Source organism: Stegodyphus dumicola, chromosome 3 (assembly GCF_044657685.1).
Source record: "Stegodyphus dumicola isolate Sdum_Otavi_A_Nest chromosome 3, ASM4465768v1".
NCBI classification, from domain to species: Eukaryota; Metazoa; Arthropoda; class Arachnida; order Araneae; family Eresidae; genus Stegodyphus; species Stegodyphus dumicola.
In genome coordinates, this window is record NC_140770.1 from 234,280,565 (window position 1) to 234,304,114 (window position 23,550).

Genomic DNA, 23,550 nt, shown 5'->3' on the forward strand with positions numbered 1-23,550 from the left:
AAATCATATGTATGATGTTGAAAGACACACAAAAGAAAAATCTCATAACTTTTACATGGATAACAAATAAAAATTACATTTTGATCAAGATATTTAAAAGAAATCCCACAAAAATTTAAGTAAAAGATGTTTTTGAAGTATAATTTTATTGCTTGATCCTCCTCTAAAATCTCTTGCAATTGATAAAGAAAGCAAACTATTAAAAATTTGTGAGACACTTCATTTCTGAATTTGTAGGGGGTATCTAACATTCTGGCACCAGTCCTGTGAATATAAATTTCTATTATCTTTTAATCTGATATATTTTAATGTTAACAAAACTTGTTTAGCATCAACTTAACATTTTTGTTTTCTCATACCAGTATTAAGCTCTGTTAAACTTTAACCATTTTCTTCAAATAGGGTAGTGGAAAAAATACCATGAGTTTTTCTCTGCTCTGAGTATTAACCTTTTAACTGTCATGCCTGAGATTATCTCGGGCACAGCACTGGTGTTCGAAAATGTCACGCCCGAGTATTTCTCGGGGTAATTTTTTTTTGAGTGCATCGTATTGTCATACCCGAATATATATCGGGAGATGTTTATTTCGGCTACATTTGGTTTTTCCAATAAAAAATTTTGACAATTTGTGTACCCAAATCATCAAAATAACTTGACAGTTAAAGGGTTAAAAATGTGCTCAGACTAGCCTTTTAGTTTTCATTTTAAAAAGAATTTGAATTCTTACAGTCTAAATGGGGAGGACTTTCTTTTAATTTTTTTTCCCCCCTCTCTTCTGATTTTTACACTTAAGCGTACATATGACTTCTAATTTTCTTGTTTCAATAAATTAAAAATAAGAAATTTTAAGATCATGAAAGGGTTTATTGTTTATACAAAAGTTTCTATTAAATTTTATTCTTTGATAAATTAATATTCCATCATTGCTTTTATAACACTTTCAACTGCAGTAAATTATTTGTACTTTTTTATAGATCAAAAAATAATCATTCCCTCTTAGAACTGAATTCTTGTCTAAAAGTTATTGGCACCATTTTGCAGTTATTAGCTAGTGAGCTTTGCAGGTAAGAAATTAGAAAAATTAATATATTTAATAATTTATAATGTACTTAATTTTAAGCATTTTTCCTATTAATAAAACTATTTTAATGCAGATTTCTTGCACTTTACAAAAGTTAAATTAGTGAAAGCTTTAACAGAAAAGTGCATTTCTGTTAAAGCTTGTAAGCTGAAATGGCGTAAAGCAAAGAAGTAATTATTATTAATTTATGTGGGGAAAATATCTTGAATATTCCCAGGCTATTCTCCTGACCACCATCCATTCCCTGATTTTCAGGGGAAAAATTCTAATGAAGAAACAAACTTAAAGTAACACTAAAAGTGAAAATAATATAATATATATACAGTCTATAGAAATAGAAATAATCATATTCATAATTTAATTTCATCTTCCAAATTTGATGAAAATAATGATAGAATACTAAACTGAAGTATTATTAGATTTGGAAGTGGAAAATATGTGATCAAGGTGTAAGAAAATTAGGACAAAATCATCTTAAAAAATCTCATTGCTTATATCTGCAGATCATATGTGCAAAATTACTTTACGTACTTTTCCATTGTTGAAATTCAAAATTAGTATTCTGCTCTTGCTGATATGAGTGTGAAATATGTTTATCTGCTTTTTTTTTTTTCTCAATTAAATTCAAACCCTTATTGCAATTGTTGCCTGAAACAAATGTTGAATTACATTTTCCCATTTTTTCCCCTTAAAGCAAAAACTCCTTAAATTTTTTTTATTAAACTGGAAAAGTATTAATATATATATTTTGTAAAACTGAAATAACATTAGGTGAACTTTTTTAAAGTGGAAGATACTTATGGAAGATTTTATTAGAATCTATATTTTTTCATGCATTTTTTTAAATTTATTTCTTACATTTTTATTACTCTTTGTAATGCAGCTCCAAGCATTTTAAAGAGTTTTTGGCTTTGCGTGATATTTTGCATCTTTTTGCTGTATTTGAAAGCAGATGTGGGGAAGAATGTGGTATGTAATTTTCCTTTTGCAGATTCAATTAAGTATATATTACATGCTATATTATATATATATATATATATATATATAATTTTTGCTATTGATTAACAAGAATATATTACACATACATATAACATATATATATATGTGTGTGTAATTTTTACTATTGATTAAATGTCAGAATCCACATCTTAGATTCACTTTTGCCTTTAACATATGCTGATAATTGAACCATTTGAGATACTCATTTTTTAATAGTAATAATTTCCTTTACATATATCATGGATGTTTATGTAAATTTTGATCTTATAATTGAAGCTGTGCTCTTACAAAGTTTATAATAGGAAACTTTAAATAAGTTAAATATATTTTTGTAATGTAAGATGCAGTAGCAGTTGTGTCTGATATCTGTTTTCTGCCTTCACAGTGAATTAAATGCATAGAAGTATTTTCTTTGTTTTTCATATATCAGCCATATATTTTCCAATTCAAAGATACATGCTAAATTGTTAAAAAATCTTACCTGTGTATTTACATCAAAGGATAAATAATTGTGTTAAGTCTGCAAGTTTTGACATATTAGACGAACAAATAAAATCAGTTCACACATTTGATCTCAGTGACTAACTGTAACAATAAATATATGTAATTGTATATAGAATGAAGGCTCTTGAAAATAACCTGGTAAAAATTGCTGTCTCTAAAAGTTTGGAAAATTTTTAAAAAGCTGTACGAGATGTTTGTCGTTATGAATCACCAAAGGATCAGTTTAAGTATCTTGATTTAGTGAGCTCAAGGTTAAAGATCAGTATATACATAGCACAGAGGTGTATTAAAAATTTTATCAATGAATTACCATGTCATTTCAAAATTGTTATTTTAAAATATAAATATTTTCAGATTTATATTATTTATGTAGTGCATTTAAAAATGTCTGTCATTGTTATATACCTGATGTTTGTATTATTAGAGTGTAGGAACTCAGTATTTCTATAATTTTTATTACTTCTCCCCTCTGTATCTAGCAAAAGCTGTATTATTTCTGAAGAGTACTGTCAATTGTTATAGTTTTTTGAGGAATCATATAGTGATTAAATTTAAGATACTCTTTGGACTGGTCAGTTTATTTAATAAAAGTATTGCTAAAAATATAAAAAATAAAAAATAATAATTTTTTTTTTTTTTTTTGAAAAATAATTTGTGAATAAAAATTTTGAAAATAAATTTTCAAGAAAAGAACTTATTTCTGATGTATGATTTATTTCTTAGTAAATTAATTACAATGTAAACCTAAAAAATACTGTAATTCAAACATTGCTATTGGGTTTACTGTGTAAGATGAATATTTTGTGTAGAATTCCAAGTAGTATTTTAGAAAATTAATATTTTGGTTAGTTAAATGATGACTTTACTAAGAGAGAAGTCAGAAGACATTAAACTTAAAAACAAAGATGGAAATAATATATATATAACTATCCTGTAAGATATGAATATAAGTGATTTTAGTCTAAAACTTGCATATTGTTTGTTCTTAATATGTAATAAAGAATATTATTTAAGTTATATATATCCTGAATAATTGCAAAATTATGTAGATGATGATTTAAAAAAAATTTCAGCATGATTGCTGATTAACGTACTAAATTGATTTAAATATTGTGATGCTGTTCCTTGGCACAACTATCATGCACTACTAATTTTGAAAAATGGTATTTTATGTCATATTTAGTTTATGAAACAGATGCTTTCATATTTATGCCAGTTTGAATCTAAATTGTAGATACTTTGATTTGTTTAAGTATTTACTCCTCTAATAGGGTTTCAACAAAGTCGGTAGTTCTTCCGATTGGTATTTTCTCCATATTGGTGTAATCTGATGTCTGTAGTTATTCACAAAAATAATAAGCAATTTGTGAAGCAGAAGTGTAGCTTCAGATGTTTTGTTTTTGCATTCTTGCATATGAATTTAATTTTTTCAGATAAAATTTATCTTCTCCTAAGTAACTATGCTGTTTATAGCAGCATGGTATCAGCTTTAATATTATTTAACTTTTGATAGTTTGCATCCTCTGTTTTTTTAACTTATTTTTTAACTATATTTAGTGTTATGTTATATATGTGATAATTTTCAGTTATTGATATGTGGGCTTGAATATCTGAATAAGAACAAATGCATACTTAAATGAAATGCAACCAAATGATGAATTAATGGTACATGCACAGATAAGTATTATGGATGTGAAGTCCGATTGGTTTTGGTCTAATAAAAGTACTTGTCCCCAGAGGTTTGGAGCTCTGCTGGACGTATTAGCTCTAGAATTGCCACAGTTATTTTTTTCATCTGCATTTTTTGTATCTGGGTTTTTTGTATCTGTGTCTCATGCAGTAAAGCCTCTCAATGCTCATAAAGGCTCACCTGCTGTTACTGGTGCCTTGGAGGACGTAGTGAGTTTTGAACCATATAAGTATTTTTCATAATCAGTAATGTGTAATTTGGGGATGTGATATTTTTTTTATAAGAAATTAAGTAATGTTTTTCTTTAGGTCTTAATGCTCAATGTGTAACCTGCTTACGTAGCTGTCAGTGTGTAATGTTCCAAGTTGTTGTAAATTTTACTGAGATGTACAGTTCTTATTCATCAAAATCTGGAATTTCATTTCTTTCAGGTAAGCTAAAATAATGTGGTAATTTTTATAACTTGCAAGAATCTGAATTATTTATTTATAGTTATGATTATAATTTGCTTGCATATAATGCATAATATCTTTCATTAAAAAAATTAACCCTTTCTTAAAGTACATGAATTCCTTGTTTACAGCTCACAGTGATGCAACTGTACTTATTATCACTACTGCATTCAATAAAATTAAATTTTGAAAGAAACCAATTATTTAGCAAAACTGGAAATTACCTGATTTCTACCTAGCTCATGTAATAATTAAATTAACCTGCTAATAATGAAAGGATGAAAGTGTTATTTAAGCAAGATATTTGTGATTTTTTAGAATATAATTTGCAATAAATTTGTTTCATATTTACTGTAGCTGCCTTGTCTTTTCTGTGTCTTGATAAAAATGCTCAAAGATAAAAGTATAGCTTTATCGGGGGGGGGGGGGAGTCACATTGAGGTTTTATTTTTTTTTTACAAATTTTCCAGTTATTTAAATTTCCAGTTATTTAAATTAAAATCCAGTCACATTGAGGTTTTATTTTTTTTTTTACAAATTTTCCAGTTATTTAAATTTTGCAGACATTTTAAAAACAAAATACATTACTAAACATTCTAATATCAATAATTCAGAGAAATAAATTTGCTTAATGGCTTTTTAACTGAAAACTAAGAGTTCAGATATTTATTATACCAGTCATATTAATTAATTTTAATTGCTAAGAAAATTATGAAAATTGTGCTTCAAATATTTTATGTTAAATTTTCCATTCTTTTGCAGTTCTTTTCTGTAATTTTTTGCAATGCATAATTTATCATGAAAATTAATAAATAAATCTGCATTTATCTAGTTGAAACAAATTGTTAAATTTGTTGTATTCCTTTGATTGCAAATTTGTAGTTTTCAACCAGTGTTCTTTTTCAAAAGGTTAAATTAGTACGTAGATTTACCATATCTCATAATTATACTGACAGGAAAATTAAAGGAACAACTATGAAAAGGCACTTTGTTAAGTGAAATCCAATGAAAATAGTTAAGCTGTTAGTTCAAAATCAGGGTTATCAGATAGTCAAATAAAATTCACCTTTGCTTGCATAGGAAATGTTCAAATGTTTTTGCTTGTTCTTTTGGCACATGTGAAGGAGTGAAGTGCAAGTGGGGGCTTTGAATTCTATTTTCAAGTTTCTTGTAAGTAGTTCTGTAAAAGTTTCAGATAGGGAAGGTGAAACACATCATTGATATGGTATTTCATGGATTGTGAAAAATGGCATGTAGTTGGGAGAATGGAAACTGGACAGACACTGAGGTCTCTAAACACCTAAAAGTAACCAAAACCATCATACAAAGAATCTGGAAACAGTTAAAAACACTGGTGATATATGCAGATAACCAGATCAAGGTCAAGAACTTGCCCCAACAAACTCTCAGAACTGTTATTTGGCAATGATTGCTAAAAGGAATAGACAATTAATATCAGCCCATATTGCAAGGAATTTTGCAGCAACTTTAGGAACTCAACTATTTACAATCACAGGCAGCGTTCAAGATATGGCAAGGAAGCCAGTGATTGTGTCTTGCTGATTCAGGCTGTGAAATGAACACAGTTGCAGTGGTGTAGAGATAATCATAATTAGAGTGCCGTGGACTGGAGCCATGTTTTCTTTATTGATACATCTCATTTTTATTAAGAACATTATTCCAGACTTGCTACAATCTGGTGGGGGTACAAAACATATGCAAAGAGCTTGAAAAATCTATGGGAGGCATGGATACAGAGGTGGTAGAATCATGGTATTAGCAGGTATAATTTTTAATGGTTACACTGACCTACGTATTTTTACCACTGCAGCTATGAATGCCCAAATATACAGAGGTTAAATTTTTTATCCTTGTATAAAATTGTATAAGTATGCATTTGGTAACATCTTTCTACTAATTAATGATTCTCATCCTCATCCATGTTGCACTAATGATTGATTATCTTGAAAGCAAAAAAATTTAGAGTTCGGAGTGCCTCACATTTTCTCAAGACTTAAATCTATTGGAACATGTGTAGGACACCAACTTTCATTTTTGTTACCCTTATTTTAGCACTCTATAGTAGCTCAAGGTATTATTCATCGTGACTACACTTTGCTACTACAGGACAGTTTAATACACAGTTTGGAAAGCTTATATTTCAGTCAAGAGTGACCACACACTTCATTTATTTTTTTCTATATATCTCTAAAATTCCATACAAGAACTTTGCTCCCCATTTCATATCTCATTCCCATTGTTCTTATTTAAATTATCATTTATTTATTTATTATTTGCAAAAGCATTCATTTCTGCATTTTGAAGATGCATACGCATGTCAAAAATAAAGATCTTTTGTAAATTCCATGCTCTGAACTGCAAAATCATTTAAGTGACATAAGTTTTTATAGTTCATTTAATTTTTTCTCCTCATATATTATTTACAAAATGTAACAATTGTCTATTTTGTGATGAGAAATTTTGTCTATTGTTGTTTACATTTGTCCTAGCTGAATGATTTTTCTAAGTTTTACTAAATTTTCTGCTGGCTGCTAGCTTGTGTAAGTAAAATTTATATTAATTGTTATTAATTCAGTAATTTTAAAATCATTTAGCTTTATACAGGGTGATTCTTTTAGAACTGACCTATTTCATCGGGCTGTAGTCTTGTTAAAAAGTATCCGATTTTAATGCGGCTTGCAGCAAAAAGATGAAAGGAGGAGGAAAATTTAGTGGTCTGTCCCATTTTTTGATGTGCAACACCAAAAAAAGATGAAATAAGGAATAACGAAACCCACGAAATTCTATACAAGGAGGGATAGCTTGTGCCTCTGAAACGTTGCTAAAAATTCTGATTGCTATGTGGCATACCAAACATGACTAGTAAAGGTTTGTAACAGTTATAAAGGTTTATAATCACTTACCTTACAATAGGTGCTGAAAATGACCACCCTACTGGCATAAGCATAACCTAACTCACCAATCCATGTTGGCTGCAGCACTGCGTAATGTGTCAGCAGTGATGTTTGCAATTTCCCAAGTAATGCTTGTCTTTAATTCATCCAGTGTCCATGGTGTATTGTGATAAGCACGAAAGGTCAAACTATTCTAACTTCAACAGTATGCAGTCTCTCTTGTATGGAATTTTGTGGAATGTTGTGGTTTTCATTATTTCTTACTACTACTACTTTTTTTGCCATTGTACATGAAAAGATTAAAAATAGATACTTCCAATGATACTCCAAACTACATCCCAATGAAATAGGTAAGTTCTAAAAGGGTCACCCTGTGTAATATTAGTAAAAGTTTTATAAAATATTCATATTTTCATAAATGACAGATTTCCTTTTAGAAAGAAAGCAATATATTTAAATTGATTTATACACAAACATACACACACACACACACACACACACATGTATATACACTGAAGAGCCAAAAAAACTGATACTTCTGCCTAATATCAGTTAGGGCCCCGCATGCACTCAGAAGTGCTTCAATATGACATCGTATGGGCTTGACTAATATCTGAAGGTGTGTTGGAGGTAATTCAAACAATGAATTCTGTAGGGCAATTCCCAGGAGTGCAAGTTGGTGGCGATCTCGTTTGAACATCATGTTGCATGGTATTTCAGATATGCTCAATGATGTTCAAGTGTGGGGATCTATGTTGCCAATGGACATGTTAAAGCCATATATGTGTTCCCGGAGCCATATATGTATTCCTTGTTCCTTGGACATGTTAAAGCCATATATGTATTCTTGGAGCCATTAATGTGTTAAAGCCATATATGTGTTCCTTGGTAGCAACTCTCAATCTGTGGGGTGTTGCACTGTCCTGCTGGAATTGTGAAAGTCTGTCGAAATGCACAATGGACATGAATGAGTGCAGGTGATTGCACAGATGCTTATGTATTTGTCACATGATGGAATGGTGTCTAGATGCATCAGGGGTTCCCATATCAGGACAGAGCCTCTACTAGCTGCAATAGTCCCCCGCTGACATGTAGGGTCCATGGATTCATGAGTTTGTCTCCATACCCATTCACATCCATCCACCTGATACAACTGCAACTAAGACTCGTTAGAATAGGCAATGTATTTCCAGTCATCAACAGTCTAATGGCAGGCCCAGGTGAAGCAAAAAGCTTTGTATTGTAGAGTCAACAATGGTACAGGAGTGAGCCTTCGGCTCTGAAAGCCCATATCAATGATGATCCATTGAATAGTTTACATAATGGCATTTGTTGATGCCCAAGCATTGAAATCTGTAGCAATTTGAGGGAGGTTGCATGTATGTTACATTTAATGATTCTCTTCAGTCCCATTCTTTAATGAGCTTTTTCTGGCCTCAACAATGTCAGAGATTTGGTGTATTACCAGATTCCCAATATTTATGGTACACTTGTGAAATGGTCATATGCAAAAATCCAAATTTTATCTATTACAGAGCTGTTATGTCCCATCTCTCATACACTGATTGTACACCATGTTCAAACTCTCTTAAACCTTCATAACCTGGCATTGTAGCAACAGTAACTGATCTAACAATTTTGCTAGACACTTGCTGTCTTATATAGGCACTGCCAACTGCCACACTTTATTGTGATTGGTTTCATACTTATGTACATCTATGCTGGTTTCTCAGCCCTTCATTGTGTGTGTGTACATATACATGCACAGTTATAAAATCACCCATTTCAATAGCATTTCTTTTTAAATAATTTTCCATTACATTAACATTTGCTTATCATTTTCTAGGAGGTAATCATATTGAAACCAATTATTAAAATATATGTATACAGGGTGGTTATAAAAGCTTCCCCAGTATGTGAATCACTAGCCGCTATCCACTCAAGCAATCAAAATAAAATTTCAGATATTGTTTTTTGAAGGTATGCACTCAAGATTGTGATGATATAAAACAATAGAGCTCTCGTGGTTACAGTTACAGGAAAAAAAATTTGAAATTTTTGACAGGCAACACTCATTTTTTTCCTGTGCAAATTGATCAGCCCATCGAAAAACCATAAATCCCATTGGCACAATGCACATATGACAAAAATTACCAGTGTGAAACATATGTAAGGAAGGGTATGGTAAAGGACCCATGGACACAGAGTGGAGGTGCATTGATGTTTTATTTCGCATAATTCACTGGTGTGCACAGTAATCACAGAACACCACGGGCAAAGTATTGCTTGTGGAGAACCTTTAACCCGGAAGCACACGTGCTCTTTTATGATACACGAGCGCGCGCTTGTTCCAAAAGACCTGACTTGTGTTTTTTGAAAGAAACATCTGTTACTCTTCAGGAAAAAATGTTACACTTATACCAAAATATTCCGCTTAAACTTCAAAAATATATAAATCATAAAAATTAAAATTTTAATTTTAATTTCTATAAAACATTTTATGAAATAAATTTTTTAAAGGAATAGAAAAATGTATTATATTAATGTAGAAGTTATTAGGAATTCATTATATTATTCCGGAATTATTATTCAGGTTTATTAGGAATATACTGCCTGAAAGAACATCTTCCTTGAAAAGCTTCAAATTTTCTTTTATAGGTGCAAGTGTATCTGATTCTTTCTTGACAACGTGAGCTCCTATGTCATCAAAACGCAAACATCTAGATAAAGAAAGAAAACGTTTGTAGGCCATAGTTTTCTGGAAAATTTCCAAGCTAGTTCCGTCTTTGCCCACAGATCCCGCACATTTACACGAGAGGAATTATGTCACAAAAATATAAAAGCATGAATTTCAATTAGAGTTGTGTGATGAGCATTTTTCTCTTGAAAGCTGTCAGAAATAGATTAAATTTAAATATTTGTATAACTGACGACTTTCAGAAACATTTTTTCACTTCGTAAAAGTTCGGTTCATTTGGAGTCTGCACATATTTTTCCTTACTGATGTTTCCAGGCAATTTAGTAATAATATTATGAGCAGGAGTAGTTGAAACATCAAATTTAGGCTTTGCTTTTGACTTTTTTTTTTCTTCAATAAAGCAATAAATGTCATTCTGATTTTTGTTTTCAGAATGCATCTCGATTTCTGAATCAGTATCATGAGAACTAAAAAATTCATTATAACTTTCATCATCAGTTTCTTCAATGGAGTCTTAAATAGTTGATCCATCTTCTAATAATTTTTGTAAATGTAACATTTCTTCCTTATAAGATAAATTACACTACATGTTTGCAGCTTTCTATCCTACCACAAATGAACTATGTTATGGAAATGTGAATAGGCACACTGGGTCTGAAAGACACGATCCGATCAAAACAAAACTTCGAATCAAATTTCCGGAAAAAACAAAATTGGAAACATAAAGAGGATGGCCTTGGAGGAGACTACACTGAACCACAACCACTTGGGGAAAATAGGGGCGTTTTCAGAAAGGTTTCTTTAATCGGATGGGTCCATTGAACCCAGTGCACGTGCTTTCAAGTTAATAAGCAGTGTGGGAAGATTGTTTCTTCAATAAGATGTTCAAGCATGCTAACAAGCATGGTGAAAACGATGAAATGACTTGAGAAAGCTTTTTTTTTTATCTAAATAGGGTAAATGCTGCTGAAACAATGTTTGTTTATCAGTGAAATCATGAGGTGAGGCCCATGTTCCATAAAAACTGTACGTGATTTGGTAAATAAATCTGAAAAAACTGTATACACATTTGATAGATCGGGCTCCGGATCACCATGTTTTCTTGTTGAAGTTGTTGCAAAAGTGCATAATATAATTACTGCAGGTCCATTGCATACTGCAGGAAGTGCTGCTTGCACGCTACACTCTTCAACCTTATGCACTGCTTTTTCAGATGTTTCATTATCAATTCCAGTGTGTCTGTGTCCAGATGTTGCAACTGGGAGACGAACAATGTGTCGACTTTTTTCATCATAAGATATGAGAAAGATAGTAGGTGTCTGCTGTGAATATTATGGAGGGATGAGGTGCATTTCTCCTTGACTGGAAACTTAAACTCTAAGAACTGCATTCACTCGTTTGGACAAAAATCCTCATCATCTTGTACCAGCACCTTTGAAGCTCAAGTGACTAACACATTCATTCTTGGTTCATGCTTCTTCAAAGAGGTCACTACCACAGGTATGAAAACATGCTGCATCACAAATGTCCGGTCTATAACAGTGTTACAGTATTATTTAATTCCAGAACTGTAGCAGCAAAATGTAATTAATGGCATTGTATGGATGCAAGATGGTGCTGTTATGTCACGAATTTTAATTACATTAATATGTGTCTTAAGTTATCATTATTCTAGTATTTTTATTTGTACTCATGTATATTTTAATCTCGAAAAAAGAGTATTCTTAAGTTGTTAAAAGCCTTATTTAGCTGGTAGTTCTTGAAACTGGTGTAACAATGACAGGAAATGCTTACGAAAACACATCTGGTTTATGGCCACAGTCTTTCTGTTAGTGAAACATTGAGGTTATCTACGTCTCCTAACATTCTTGTCTCCTGTTAATTCTTCAGATTGTAACTTATTTTGTGGCTGTATATGAAATAAGAATTTCCAGTTCTGCAAGATCAGTCTTTCTGTTAGCGAAATTTTAGGGTTATTTACATCTTCTGAAAAAGTTCTTAATCCTAACAACCACTATATCATCAAATATGTACTTCTCCATTGCATTGCTCCTTTTCCTGCTCGCTTCCTAAGAATGGCATCAATTTTGGGAGTTCTTGCTGCTTACCTCAATTCACCAATGAGATTAGTAACTAAATAAATCAGTTTAATCAATAATGGCAAATATCACATCCATCCTGCTCCCTTATATTTATTTACTAATATGTCTATAAAATAGAAAATAACTATTTATTAATGTATATAGTTCATAAATAAAAATATTAACTCAGTTTGTCATTAATTTTTTTAATTCACTTCAATTTCATTTTAAATTCAAACTGTCCTACAAAAACTGCAGTCGGAGTCGACATGTTTTTAGTAACTCCGACTCCTTTTACCCAAAAATCTCTCCGATTCCGACTCTGACTCCACAGCCCTAGTTGCAGTGTTTCCTTCAAGACAGTAGGGGTTCTTCTAAGCTTAGGTAATTGGATTCTCTTAGTGCTTAATTTCCGCTTGTTAGTTGGGGGGTCCACCTTACTTCCCACGTTGAGAGTGCAGATGGCCACGACTGCATTGTCCGGATTGCCTTGTTTTGATTCATTGTGGGGGGCAAAATTTCTCAGTTATAGATTAGGTAAAATTGGTGAGAATTAATTTTATGATTTTTTTGGTAAGCCTATGAAATTTTCGGGGGGGGGGGGAGAAAACGAACTTAGGTGCTTGCACCTTCTTAGAATTGATTCAGACTCTGATTTTTCGAGCTAAAAGGAAAAGGAGAAAAAGAATGAGGGCTTGACCCCTTGCGGGTCATGCTCTCGCGAGCGACGTGAACCAGCAGGCTGCAATTATGGTTGTAGCGGAGTCTGATTTAAGTGAATTATGAGCAGCCACGATGTGAAAGAGAAATTGAGGGGCATTTTGCCCTGTTGTGGGCTTCCTGAGCAAGAGGGCTTGTGTTGCATTCCCCCCCTTGCTCTAGTGGATGCATTCTTTTCTGCGAGATGTTTAAAAGTTTTATGTGAGAGATGCAAAGAACATTTTCCTGTGAGATGTTTAGAGAAACGTGCACTAGCTGCAAAGAGCATTTTACTGAGAGCTGATTATGACTTTAATGCGAGATGCATGAGCTGCAAAGAGCATTTTACTGAGAGCTGATTACTACTTTAGTGCGAGATGTATGAGCTGCAAAGAGCATTTGACTGAGAGCTTATTTCTACTTTAGTGCGAAATACAGAGCAAAACTACCAAGAAAATTTAGCAAAGATTTTTCTCTCTTCACCCGAATCCCCGGTTTATCTCCAAGAGCCTTTTTCTGAAACATTCAGCATAAAATGTTGATTTGCTGCTACGATGATGCAAGTGATCGTGCTAAAAATTGGTGTATGTTCAGCTACCTGTTATTGAATTGAAATAAAGATCCTTCTAAATTGGACTATTGGTTCCCACCTAATGGACAGATAAAGCGATTTCTGGCTGTTTGAAGAATTATTGGACTGTAGTTTCCACTCGTGATTCATAATAATTTTAGATGCTTCTGAAAGGGTCGTGACAGAAGGTAAAATGGTCTTGGCTCATTTTCCTGTGGATTGGACACTAAGGATCCTGCTACCCGGAAAAACTGTCTTCCATCTGCGAGTGAAATTTTTTTAAGATTATTTTCTCTCTTAGTTTTCCCAATGCCGTGGTGGAACAGTTAATAATGATTTATCTACCTGTATATATTATCATTACTTATATAAATTAAATATAGCTAGTTAGTAATATTGAGAAGTGATTTATAATTTCAAGTTAAGGCCAGGTTTAGAAGGATTAAAATTTGTTTCACCTACTGAATTTGGGAGTTAGAAAAATGTTAATTTATTATTAATGAGAACCATTTATTTGGAGGATTAAAAATATGTTACACCTTCTTAATTTGTAAAAAAAAATGTTTTGATTATTGAAAGCTCTAATTTTGTGTGACATTATGTGTTACTTTTCATAGTAAAATATGTGGTAGGATTACTGATCAGTTATCCAATATTTAGTAATGTAATATTATTCTAGAAATCAATAAATGTGTATGTTTAAAATTTAATTGCATTTTTGTTCTCGTTTATCTTATTTATTTTATTTATTTATTTATTTATTTATTTATTTTTTGTGGTTTGTCATGTCACGCCATTTGTTTGAGCCGGGAGGCTTTTAAGAAACATGGAGCTTTTATTGAATTTGGATTATTGTTTTTACCTAGTGGGCTTCATGACGTGCCCTATTGTACTAACCCATTACCACTATACAATTGTTCATATGATATTTGTTTTTTAGTTAGTTTGTCCGGCATCTAGAAAGTTTAAAGGTGTAAAGTTTAAAAAGGTTTAAAACCCGTAATTTTCAGAGATTTAACCATGTTGTCGTGATCAGAATGACTTATGATCAATGTGATTTTTTAGTTAGTTTTGTTCGCCCCCCGACCTCACTTCGATGGATTTTTGGTTCTGAAGTTGTCTGAAATCTAAGGTGTATACATCAAATCTGCAAAACTTGTCAGAAATGAAAGACACTATAAAATGTGAAGTTATATAGATTCCTCCTGCGATGTTACATTTGTCATTGTTGTAAATAATCTCGCACATAGAATGCATTATTCTCTACGAAGATGGGCACATTGAAAACTTGAAATTCCAATAAAAGTTTTTCTCCCTCTCTTCTTTTATGTTGTCATTGGTCCTTTACAATGCTGTTCCTTGCAAATGTTGCCAGTAAATTTTGTCATACATGTATCATTCCAACACCATTTATGATTTTCAGTGTGCTGATCAATTTGAGCTAGGAAAAAGTGGATGCTTCCTTTCGGAAATTTCGAAATTTTTTTGCTGTAAATGTGATAGCTCTGTTGTTTTAAATCATCTCAGTATTGAATGCATATCTTCAAATAACAATACCTGAAATTTCATTTCGATTCATTGAGTGGATAGGCTGCTAGGGTTTCGTATATTGGGAAATTTTCATTATGACCATCCTGTGTGTATATGTAAATCTTAAGTATGTATGAGGGTTGCCCAAATGAAAAGCAGACAAGTTGAATAAAAAGAATACCTTTATTGGAAATCAAAAGAAATCACCATGGGCATTGTCATACAGGTCCATCATTTTGACAGCAGGTCTGTGCCTTTGCTGTAGTGATTCTTGAGGAAGTCCTGCGCAATTTCCTTCGCTTAATCATTCAGATGAAAAGGTTTCCCCCGTAATGCTCTCGTAAGTGGTCCAAAGATGTGGAAGTAACAGGGGACACATCTGGACTGTACGGCGAGTGTTCCAGTATTTCTGCAGTATTGTACTGATTTGATAGTGTTCCCTTGTGACAGGAAATCAATTAAGAGTGATCCATGCCAATCGAAGAAAAATGAAAGCATCACTTTTCATGCAGTCATCATTGCTTTCGATTTCCTGGGTGGAGGAGATGATGTTTGTCTCCGTTGCGTGCTCATTTTCTTGGATTTGGGTGTATAGTGATACCAGGACTCGTCACCTGCACCAATGCATTCCAGAAATGCCTCATAATGGATCAAGTGATGGAGACTGAGGCCCATTCATTGTTTCTGATGATCAAGGGTAAGGTGCTTTATACCTAATCCGCACACATTTTACTGGACTACATATGTTGATGGATGATGGTGTGAACTGTTCCTTTACTCAGATTGAATTTATCACTGATGTTATGGGTCTGAGCTCTCATATTATCTCTGCTCATATCAACAGCGGCAATAGAGTTGTTGGTAATTACAGTGTTTGCTTCACCCAGTCTTGGCAGATCCAATATCATTTTGATGCCCTTCATGAAAACTTTTACACCACTTGTTCACAGCTGTTCAACCAAAACTGTTCTCTCCATAGACTGCCACCATTCGCTGTTAGACGTCTGCATCCTGCTCACCTTCGGCAATTAAAAACAGTACTACTGCTTTTTGTTCCAATCTGAGCACATCCATGTATAGCACGACTTTACTTTTGTTCACCTGCCATGAACAAGTTTCGCTGTTGAATGCCATATGTGATGCATATCTCTTATGGCCCTTTATATCCCTGTTTATTGGTGCTGCTATAGCTGCAGTCATTCTGAAGCAACCACATGTGCCCTTTTTTCATTTGGGCAATCCCCATTTATCTATATAACTGTTTTTTGTATTTTGCTTTCTAGCATTGTCTTATTCGTCTCGAAACTGTGAATTATTGTATCCTTGTAGATACCTGATTAATCAAGGGCCCACCAGTAGCCAAGTGATGAAATAACTGAACACTTGTAGTTTGGTCTGGAGTTCAAATCCCTGCAATTGGGCTGGTTGTATGGGCGTTTTCATGGTTTTACACATGTGTAACATGTATATGAGCCAATTTCCTTTAGAAAGCCCTTTACAAAGACATCCCTTCCCTTAAGCATATAACCCTCAAGTGCTTTGTCATAATCAAACCAAACTGAAACTGATTAATCAGGGTAATACTGAGGCAAAATCTGCAGTTAACTCAGAATTACAGCTATTCTGACAGCAGTTAGGAAAATATAGAAAAGATGAACAACCCATTTCTAATTAACAAAAAAATACTACTACACTACTCCTAACAGTTTATGTGTATTGTTAAATAGTTTTATATGGAGAATAATTTCCTTTGGCTATGTAAATTAAATCAACATTCAAAACAAGAACATACCTTTAAACAGAGTGAAGAATGTTTTTGTTTTTATTATTCTTGTATTTTTATAGAAATCAACAGAAAAATTTAATAGCTGTAAATTTGATTGATTTTCATGATTTAGCAATTTATTTTAATGGAGGATTTAACAATGTTAATGTATCTCAGATTATGTACAATTAAATTTTATACTGTAATGGATAAAAACAGGATTTCTAAATAATGAGATAATCAGTCTGCTAGTATGGCTGTTATCATAACACATTTTCTTCTGCTTTCTGCATTTCCAATGCTTATGGTTTATGACAGTAATTTTTTCCATCATTCTGCTATAAACAAACTTAAGTTTTTTTTAGACAAATCAAACTTAACCACAACCAATAAATCTGACCCTGTTAATTAGGAGTTAATTCTAATACAGATTACCACAGATAATACTCATGCATAGAAGTAGTAATTTTGCACATTATTATACTTTGTTATTAAAATAACAAAAATTGCAGAATATTACATGTACTCTTCAGAATTAACGTGAACATTTTCTTTTTTATAATTATAGGGGAAAAATATATATCCAATTAAAGATTTTAATCCCTTTCTGTCTAATGGTCCATATTTGATTCAAACCAGAAAAGTGGTCTTTACTTAATAATGTGAAAGTTTGTTATTTTTATGCATGTCAAGAAATATACCTTTTTAGATATCCAATTGATAAGTGGATATCCACTTTGTACCTGTTGGATAAAATTCTTGCAGAGTGACTGCAAAAGAAATTGTGAATCAAAATCATTTAGAAAGGGGTTGAGTTCTTATTTTTAATTAATTAAAAACTGATTAACTCCAAACAACATGCTAATTATGCAACTTTACTCTCATTCAAGATGAAGCATCTATATGGGAACTTCTCATGGATTTTCAAGATACTTTAGGGTCATTTTCTTCACTGTCAATGACTCCTCATGACTTTTCATTTGAAACAGATGCAGAAGAGGCAGCAGAACCAGAAAAACTTTCTGTTCAGTCTGATGTTCAAAAAGCCTTTCGAGAAGTCTCTGTGTCTGAAGTTGTGGACAGGCTTGAAGTTTTAATAGAAGCTGCTACTCATTTCATCATTTACAGAGGTATGTTTTTTAATATTATTTGCAGTTATTTAATATTTAATTGATGAGTTTTGTGCTTCATTTAGCTCAATTAATGTATTTTTATTTCTTAGATCCCAGAATCAAAATATATGGGAAAGAAAAGGAATTCATTAAACAGTTCTTTTGTTTTCTTATTAAAGGACTTGCAATTGCCATGGTGATTATTTTTAAATAGAAATTCTGTGTCTTTTGTTTAATTTCTACCATTTAATTAATGCATATTTCGTATGCTCTTAAAAAATCTCTGTAATTTAATACATATGATTCTGCATTGAGTAAAGTTCTAAGATCATAGCTACCTTGATAAACAATGAATTGTATCTTGAAAATAGAGAAATGTTGGAACAGTGCACAAGATTTATGAAAAAAAGAGTTTTCTTTTATATTTTACTGGTGTAAGAATAATTCAAGAAGCTTATAAGATTTATATGCTGTAAGTTTCTTTAATATCTATATTTCCACTATAAGTAAACATTTTAAATTTAGTTTCCAGAGTTAAAGTCTACATTATTGCAGTAAGCTAAGTATACACACACTAATGCAGATCTTAATCACTTATCTTACGTAAATTTTTACTGCTTTGCTACCATTTGAAACAGTATTCGAAGACCTGTTGGAAAAGAAATTCCTTCTACTCAAAATATTTAATTATTCCTCCTTTTTTTTTAATTAAAGATTAGCTTGCCTAAGTATTGAATGTTAAATAGAAATTTAAGTGTTATCTTTAATGATTATTTGCTCATAAGAATTTTTCATTTGCTTAATTAACCTTCTAAATATCAAAACAACAAATTAATAAACATAATGCATAATTTTAGGAATAAATTATATAATTTGTTTAATAATTGTGCTCATAGATGTATTATAAAAACTTTTTTTTTTTTTTTTTTGTCTATGTGTAAAATCATCTTTTTTTGAGGAGGGGGGCAATAATTTAGTCTTACCTCAAATTTGATTAAGCTGTGGTTTTTCATCTCGGAACTAATAATAATTAATAATGCTAACTTACAGGATAAATGTGTTGCTAAATCAAGATATTCAGTGCTTATGTTTTCTATGAAGGATTCTCTCAAAAAGCAGGTATTTATCAAATTTGTGTTAAATAAATTTTTAATTTGAAGCTTGTGTAATATGCCTTTTAAACATTTTAGAAAGCTTTCCCACAAAATATAAAAGCTGAAATATGCATGTATGTATCATTAAGATTTTTTGCATGGAAGGCTTTCAATTCAGTTGGTTTTTCTCTATAACATGAACATTAATGAGTTTCTCTCATAGAATGTTTTGCATGAAAACGTTCCTCTTGCGAATGTTTTGATGTGATTATTAATCTTTGCAGCTTCAGGTTAGTTTGTAGTGAAGACTTGTGAATTAATACTTTCTCTAAAATAATGGAATTCCTAGTTAATAAATATATTAATTTTCATCATATTGGTAATTTTCCAAGGTTCTGATCTATGGAAGTTTTTATATGTTTTACTTTCATTGCATTAACAGCTGTACTTTGTTTTATGTCATTTCAGTTGTATCCTTCTTTCTGTCTGTACTTCTCTCTCTTTCTTTCTCTTTCTATATATATAACTCGTTATAAAATTTTTATTGTTTTTTGATTCACATACTCTAAATAAAAAAAATTATCCTGAAGAACATTTGTTATGAAAATGTTTTCTCTAAAGTTTTAAAGAAATTTTTAAGTATTTTACTATTTTTGAATGACTATATATTCATAAGTACTTATTTTTGTTGTGCTTATCTTGTTCATATTAAATTCATTTTAAATTTAAATATTCAGATATAGAATTTAGTTTTTCAATGAAATTTAGTACTGAACAAAGTAAAATAAACTTTTGCTTTTTTATTTACTTTAGCTTGGTAATCTGTTGATGTCATGTTTTGCTGTGTATCAAGATACTGAAGTAAAGCAATATATTGTTGAGATTTTATCTGCTCATCCTTTAAATAAAAAGCTACTTCAGCTTGTAACTTTTTCTGTTGATAGAGTGAGTTTGTGCTTATCAAATTATCCCTTTTTAAAAACTATTTATTTGTCTCTTACTTTATGCTGTACTTTGCAAAAGGTCTGTCCAATTTTATTCTTAAGAATGGCTAGAAATTATAAGCAAGCTGCACCAAAGTGAAAAACTTCCAGTCAGTCTTGCAAATACTTGGAACAGCTTAACTTAAGATTAAAATTCCAAACAGAAACCTCAGATAGTAATAATTATTCTATTATAATTGTTGAGAAATTCAACATGAAAAAGTGAAAGAAGGCATGAGAGTGGGAGTGAGCGATGAGAAAGGGAATTCACAATGGGACATAAAACATGTGACAAAAATATATAAATTAATATAATTTTGAATGTGGAATTTTAATTATTTTTAACTATTTACTTTGACTGTTAAATAAAAGGTGTTTTATATTGAATGGGACAAAAAGGAACCTGTGAATGCTGTAATTTTGATAAATGAAATTTACAATGAAACTATAGTTACCCAGTTTTCTATAGATGTTCTGTGTGTGCCTCTCCATTGAATAAATGTCTGTCAGTAGCAAATGTCTGTAATAGCAGTGTTCCAGTTCCTGCCACACTCGCAATAGAATATACTTTGTTAATGATTCGAACACTTCTATTATCTGCTGCTTAGGTTTCCATAAGTCCTGCCGAAATGGTGCACAAATACTTTGTTGTTAACAAAATTGCATAGAAAAAAATCCTGTTTTATCTAGAGATCTCACTGGTCAATAAAGCTCGGCGAATCTAGTGATAGGGTAGCTTATCATTCAGGTATTAGCATTTTTTTTTTTTTTTTCAGAATGAAGCCAGGAACTTCTTTCTCCAACTGAGAAAACAACCAATCTGATACTAATATCTTGGTAAATGTGCCCATTAATTGAATTTTTAATGAAGAAAAAAGGAACAAAAATGCAAATGGAATGTTGAAAACGGTGCAGAAAACATTCACCTTTGAAGAATCACGCTCATGTACTATACTGTATGTGGATTTTCTGTGCCTCATAGTCGTAAATTATAGCAATTAACTTTGCCAGAAGTGTGAAAAGTGGCTTTATTCGTAAACACAAATCTGTTCATGAAACCATCTACCTCCAGCTTATCTTGCAAATTCTCTCAGAAAGCTTAACACAATGGCTTGTAAGAAAGTTTTAATGCCTGCACCATCTGAAAAGTATATAGTGGAACTGTAGACATTCCCGTAACATGCACCACACTGTTACAGATGGCTCGTAGATTTTAGAACTTCTATGATGTGTTGATTTTGTTGAACTTTGTAAAAATGTTTCATGAATTTTTTCAACGACTTTGGTTTGGGCTGCTGTTTGTCCTGGGCTGGTTTCCTTAAAAAGGCTGCCCATGTTCTGAAGTTGCTTCACCCACCGTTTGATGTTGTGATGCTGCAGTGGTTCTTTACCTAATTCCGTATGAAAATGTGTTTGAAGGATGATAAATGATGATGTTTGTCATATTGCAAAACATAGTATACTTTCTCTTGTAGTAATGGCATAATTTTGATTAACAGTGTTTCTATCAGCGATTTTATAACCTGAAGATTTTTCGCTGTTGCCATATAAAACTTGTGTAATTGCAGTTTCAGAATTAGTTTGTTTCAGCTTAATAAATCAATTACAGAATTTGTTCTATGCTATTCTTTTTGTCCCATTAAATATGAAATGCCCTTTATTATAATGACTTGAGACTTGTAATTATAATGACATATTTAATTATAATGACAAAGGCTTGTAAGACTTAATCCATGAAGCACTAATCGAGCACCTCTCATTCTGTTTCTTGCAGATGAATTGACTGACTGCATCAGGTTACTGTGGTTTCCCCTTATATAATATAAATATGGGTCATTTTAATCGTTTAGAAAGCCATGCAGAAAGGCAGCTGTCCCTAATTTGCTTTGCTATCATCAAATATTTCAATCCCTAAAGATTTCCCTTTTTATATCAAGTATTATAATCCCAAATCCCTTTTTACATCAAGTATTATAGTAGCACTGCTTAATGTGATAATGTTTGACAAAGTTATTTCAATAACATTAAATGATGAAAAAAATATTTCTGCCACTTAACTCGTACAGTGCAAAATATATACAGTATAAATAATATAGTACAAAATTCGAAATCTGTATTCATCAGGACATGGGTGATGCAGGATTTGGGATTTTTCTGCATATTTGAGCAGCAGTTTAAATCTAGTAAGATGTCATATAGAAATTATAAAATTAAAAATGTGCATAATTTTTATTTATAAAATAATGAACCATTTAATGACCTTAAAGGAATCAGATAAATTTTCATAAAAAAAAAGCTCAGTATTTATTTGTTTGCTTTATAAAATATTTCCGTCAATGTAAGTTGTTTAATTTTCTTCATTTTTTGTACTAATGCTTTTTTTTTTTTTTTTTTTTTTAAATATAAATTCTATAGATAGACATAATTTCGTGCTCAATTGCAATTGAAGACTTGTGAATTAATACTTTCTCTAAAATAATGGATTTCCTAGTTAATAAATATATTAATGTTCATTATTATAAATTAATATTAAATATATTAAGTTTCATTATTCAGTGGTAGCTGAATACCAAACAAAATGTAACCTTTTTATGTTAACATTATGCGTGGCAGCAATTACAGACTTCAGCCAACTCCATTGCTAAGAGTTAAGTGTAATGATGAGAAGAAATTTCTTTCCATATCCATAGATTTAACAAATAATATTAAGTTTCTTTAAATTTTTCAGAAATTACTTTTTTAGGACTGAGATTAATATAAGCACATGTTGGAAATACACATAAATTTAGTAAATAACTAAACTAATGTAATTCAGTCTTGGCTTCCTCAGTGTGTGATAGAAGCAAGTCATAATTTAGCATAACAACATGTCTCTAGTCTCCAATCTTATGATACATTGCTCATAGTGTATAATGGATACTAACTAAACTTTATGACTGTCATCATAAAGTTTAGTTAGTATCCGTTATACACTATGAGCAATGTATCATGCAATGCAAAAGTTTCCAATTAGTGGAATTTGTGAAGAAATTCGGAGAAATGGTAATAAATGAAAATGATTACAATAGAAGTTCTCATTTCCAATCACAACTTCCCAATCATCAGTCAGTGGACAGCAAAATCTGTAATGTGGTTCCAAATCCAGAAAATAATGATAGTTCTATAGTGAAGAAAGTGAGAAAAAGGCTGCTGAGAGTGAACTTTGATTCACAATTTAGTGGGAATTCTGAACGCAGCACTTGCAGGATTTGAACAATGAAACATTTGTAATTAAGCAAGAATTTATGTTTATCAATAAAATTAAAAAGAAAATATCAGCACATAAAAATGAAGCAAATTATATTGAAAGAAATGTTTAATAAAGCAAACAAATAA

General features: G+C 31.5%; 1 protein-coding gene across 5 annotated transcripts in view; it reads left to right on the plus strand.

Annotated features, from left to right (window-relative positions):
• mv (lysosomal-trafficking regulator mauve) overlaps positions 1 to 23,550 on the plus strand; it is a 284,054-nt gene that overhangs the window by 183,777 nt on the left and 76,727 nt on the right. For 3 of the 5 annotated variants that reach the window (XM_085813916.1, XM_085813918.1, XM_085813917.1), the window contains exons 28-34: positions 976 to 1,065; positions 1,966 to 2,051; positions 4,584 to 4,706; positions 17,877 to 18,116; positions 18,209 to 18,294; positions 19,149 to 19,217; positions 20,006 to 20,137. In XM_085813916.1, coding sequence (XP_085670042.1) covers positions 976 to 1,065; positions 1,966 to 2,051; positions 4,584 to 4,706; positions 17,877 to 18,116; positions 18,209 to 18,294; positions 19,149 to 19,217; positions 20,006 to 20,137 — 826 coding nt within the window. The remainder of the gene's footprint in view (positions 1 to 975; positions 1,066 to 1,965; positions 2,052 to 4,583; positions 4,707 to 17,876; positions 18,117 to 18,208; positions 18,295 to 19,148; positions 19,218 to 20,005; positions 20,138 to 23,550) is intronic. The other 2 variants (XM_085813919.1, XM_085813920.1) reach the window with 2 other exon arrangements.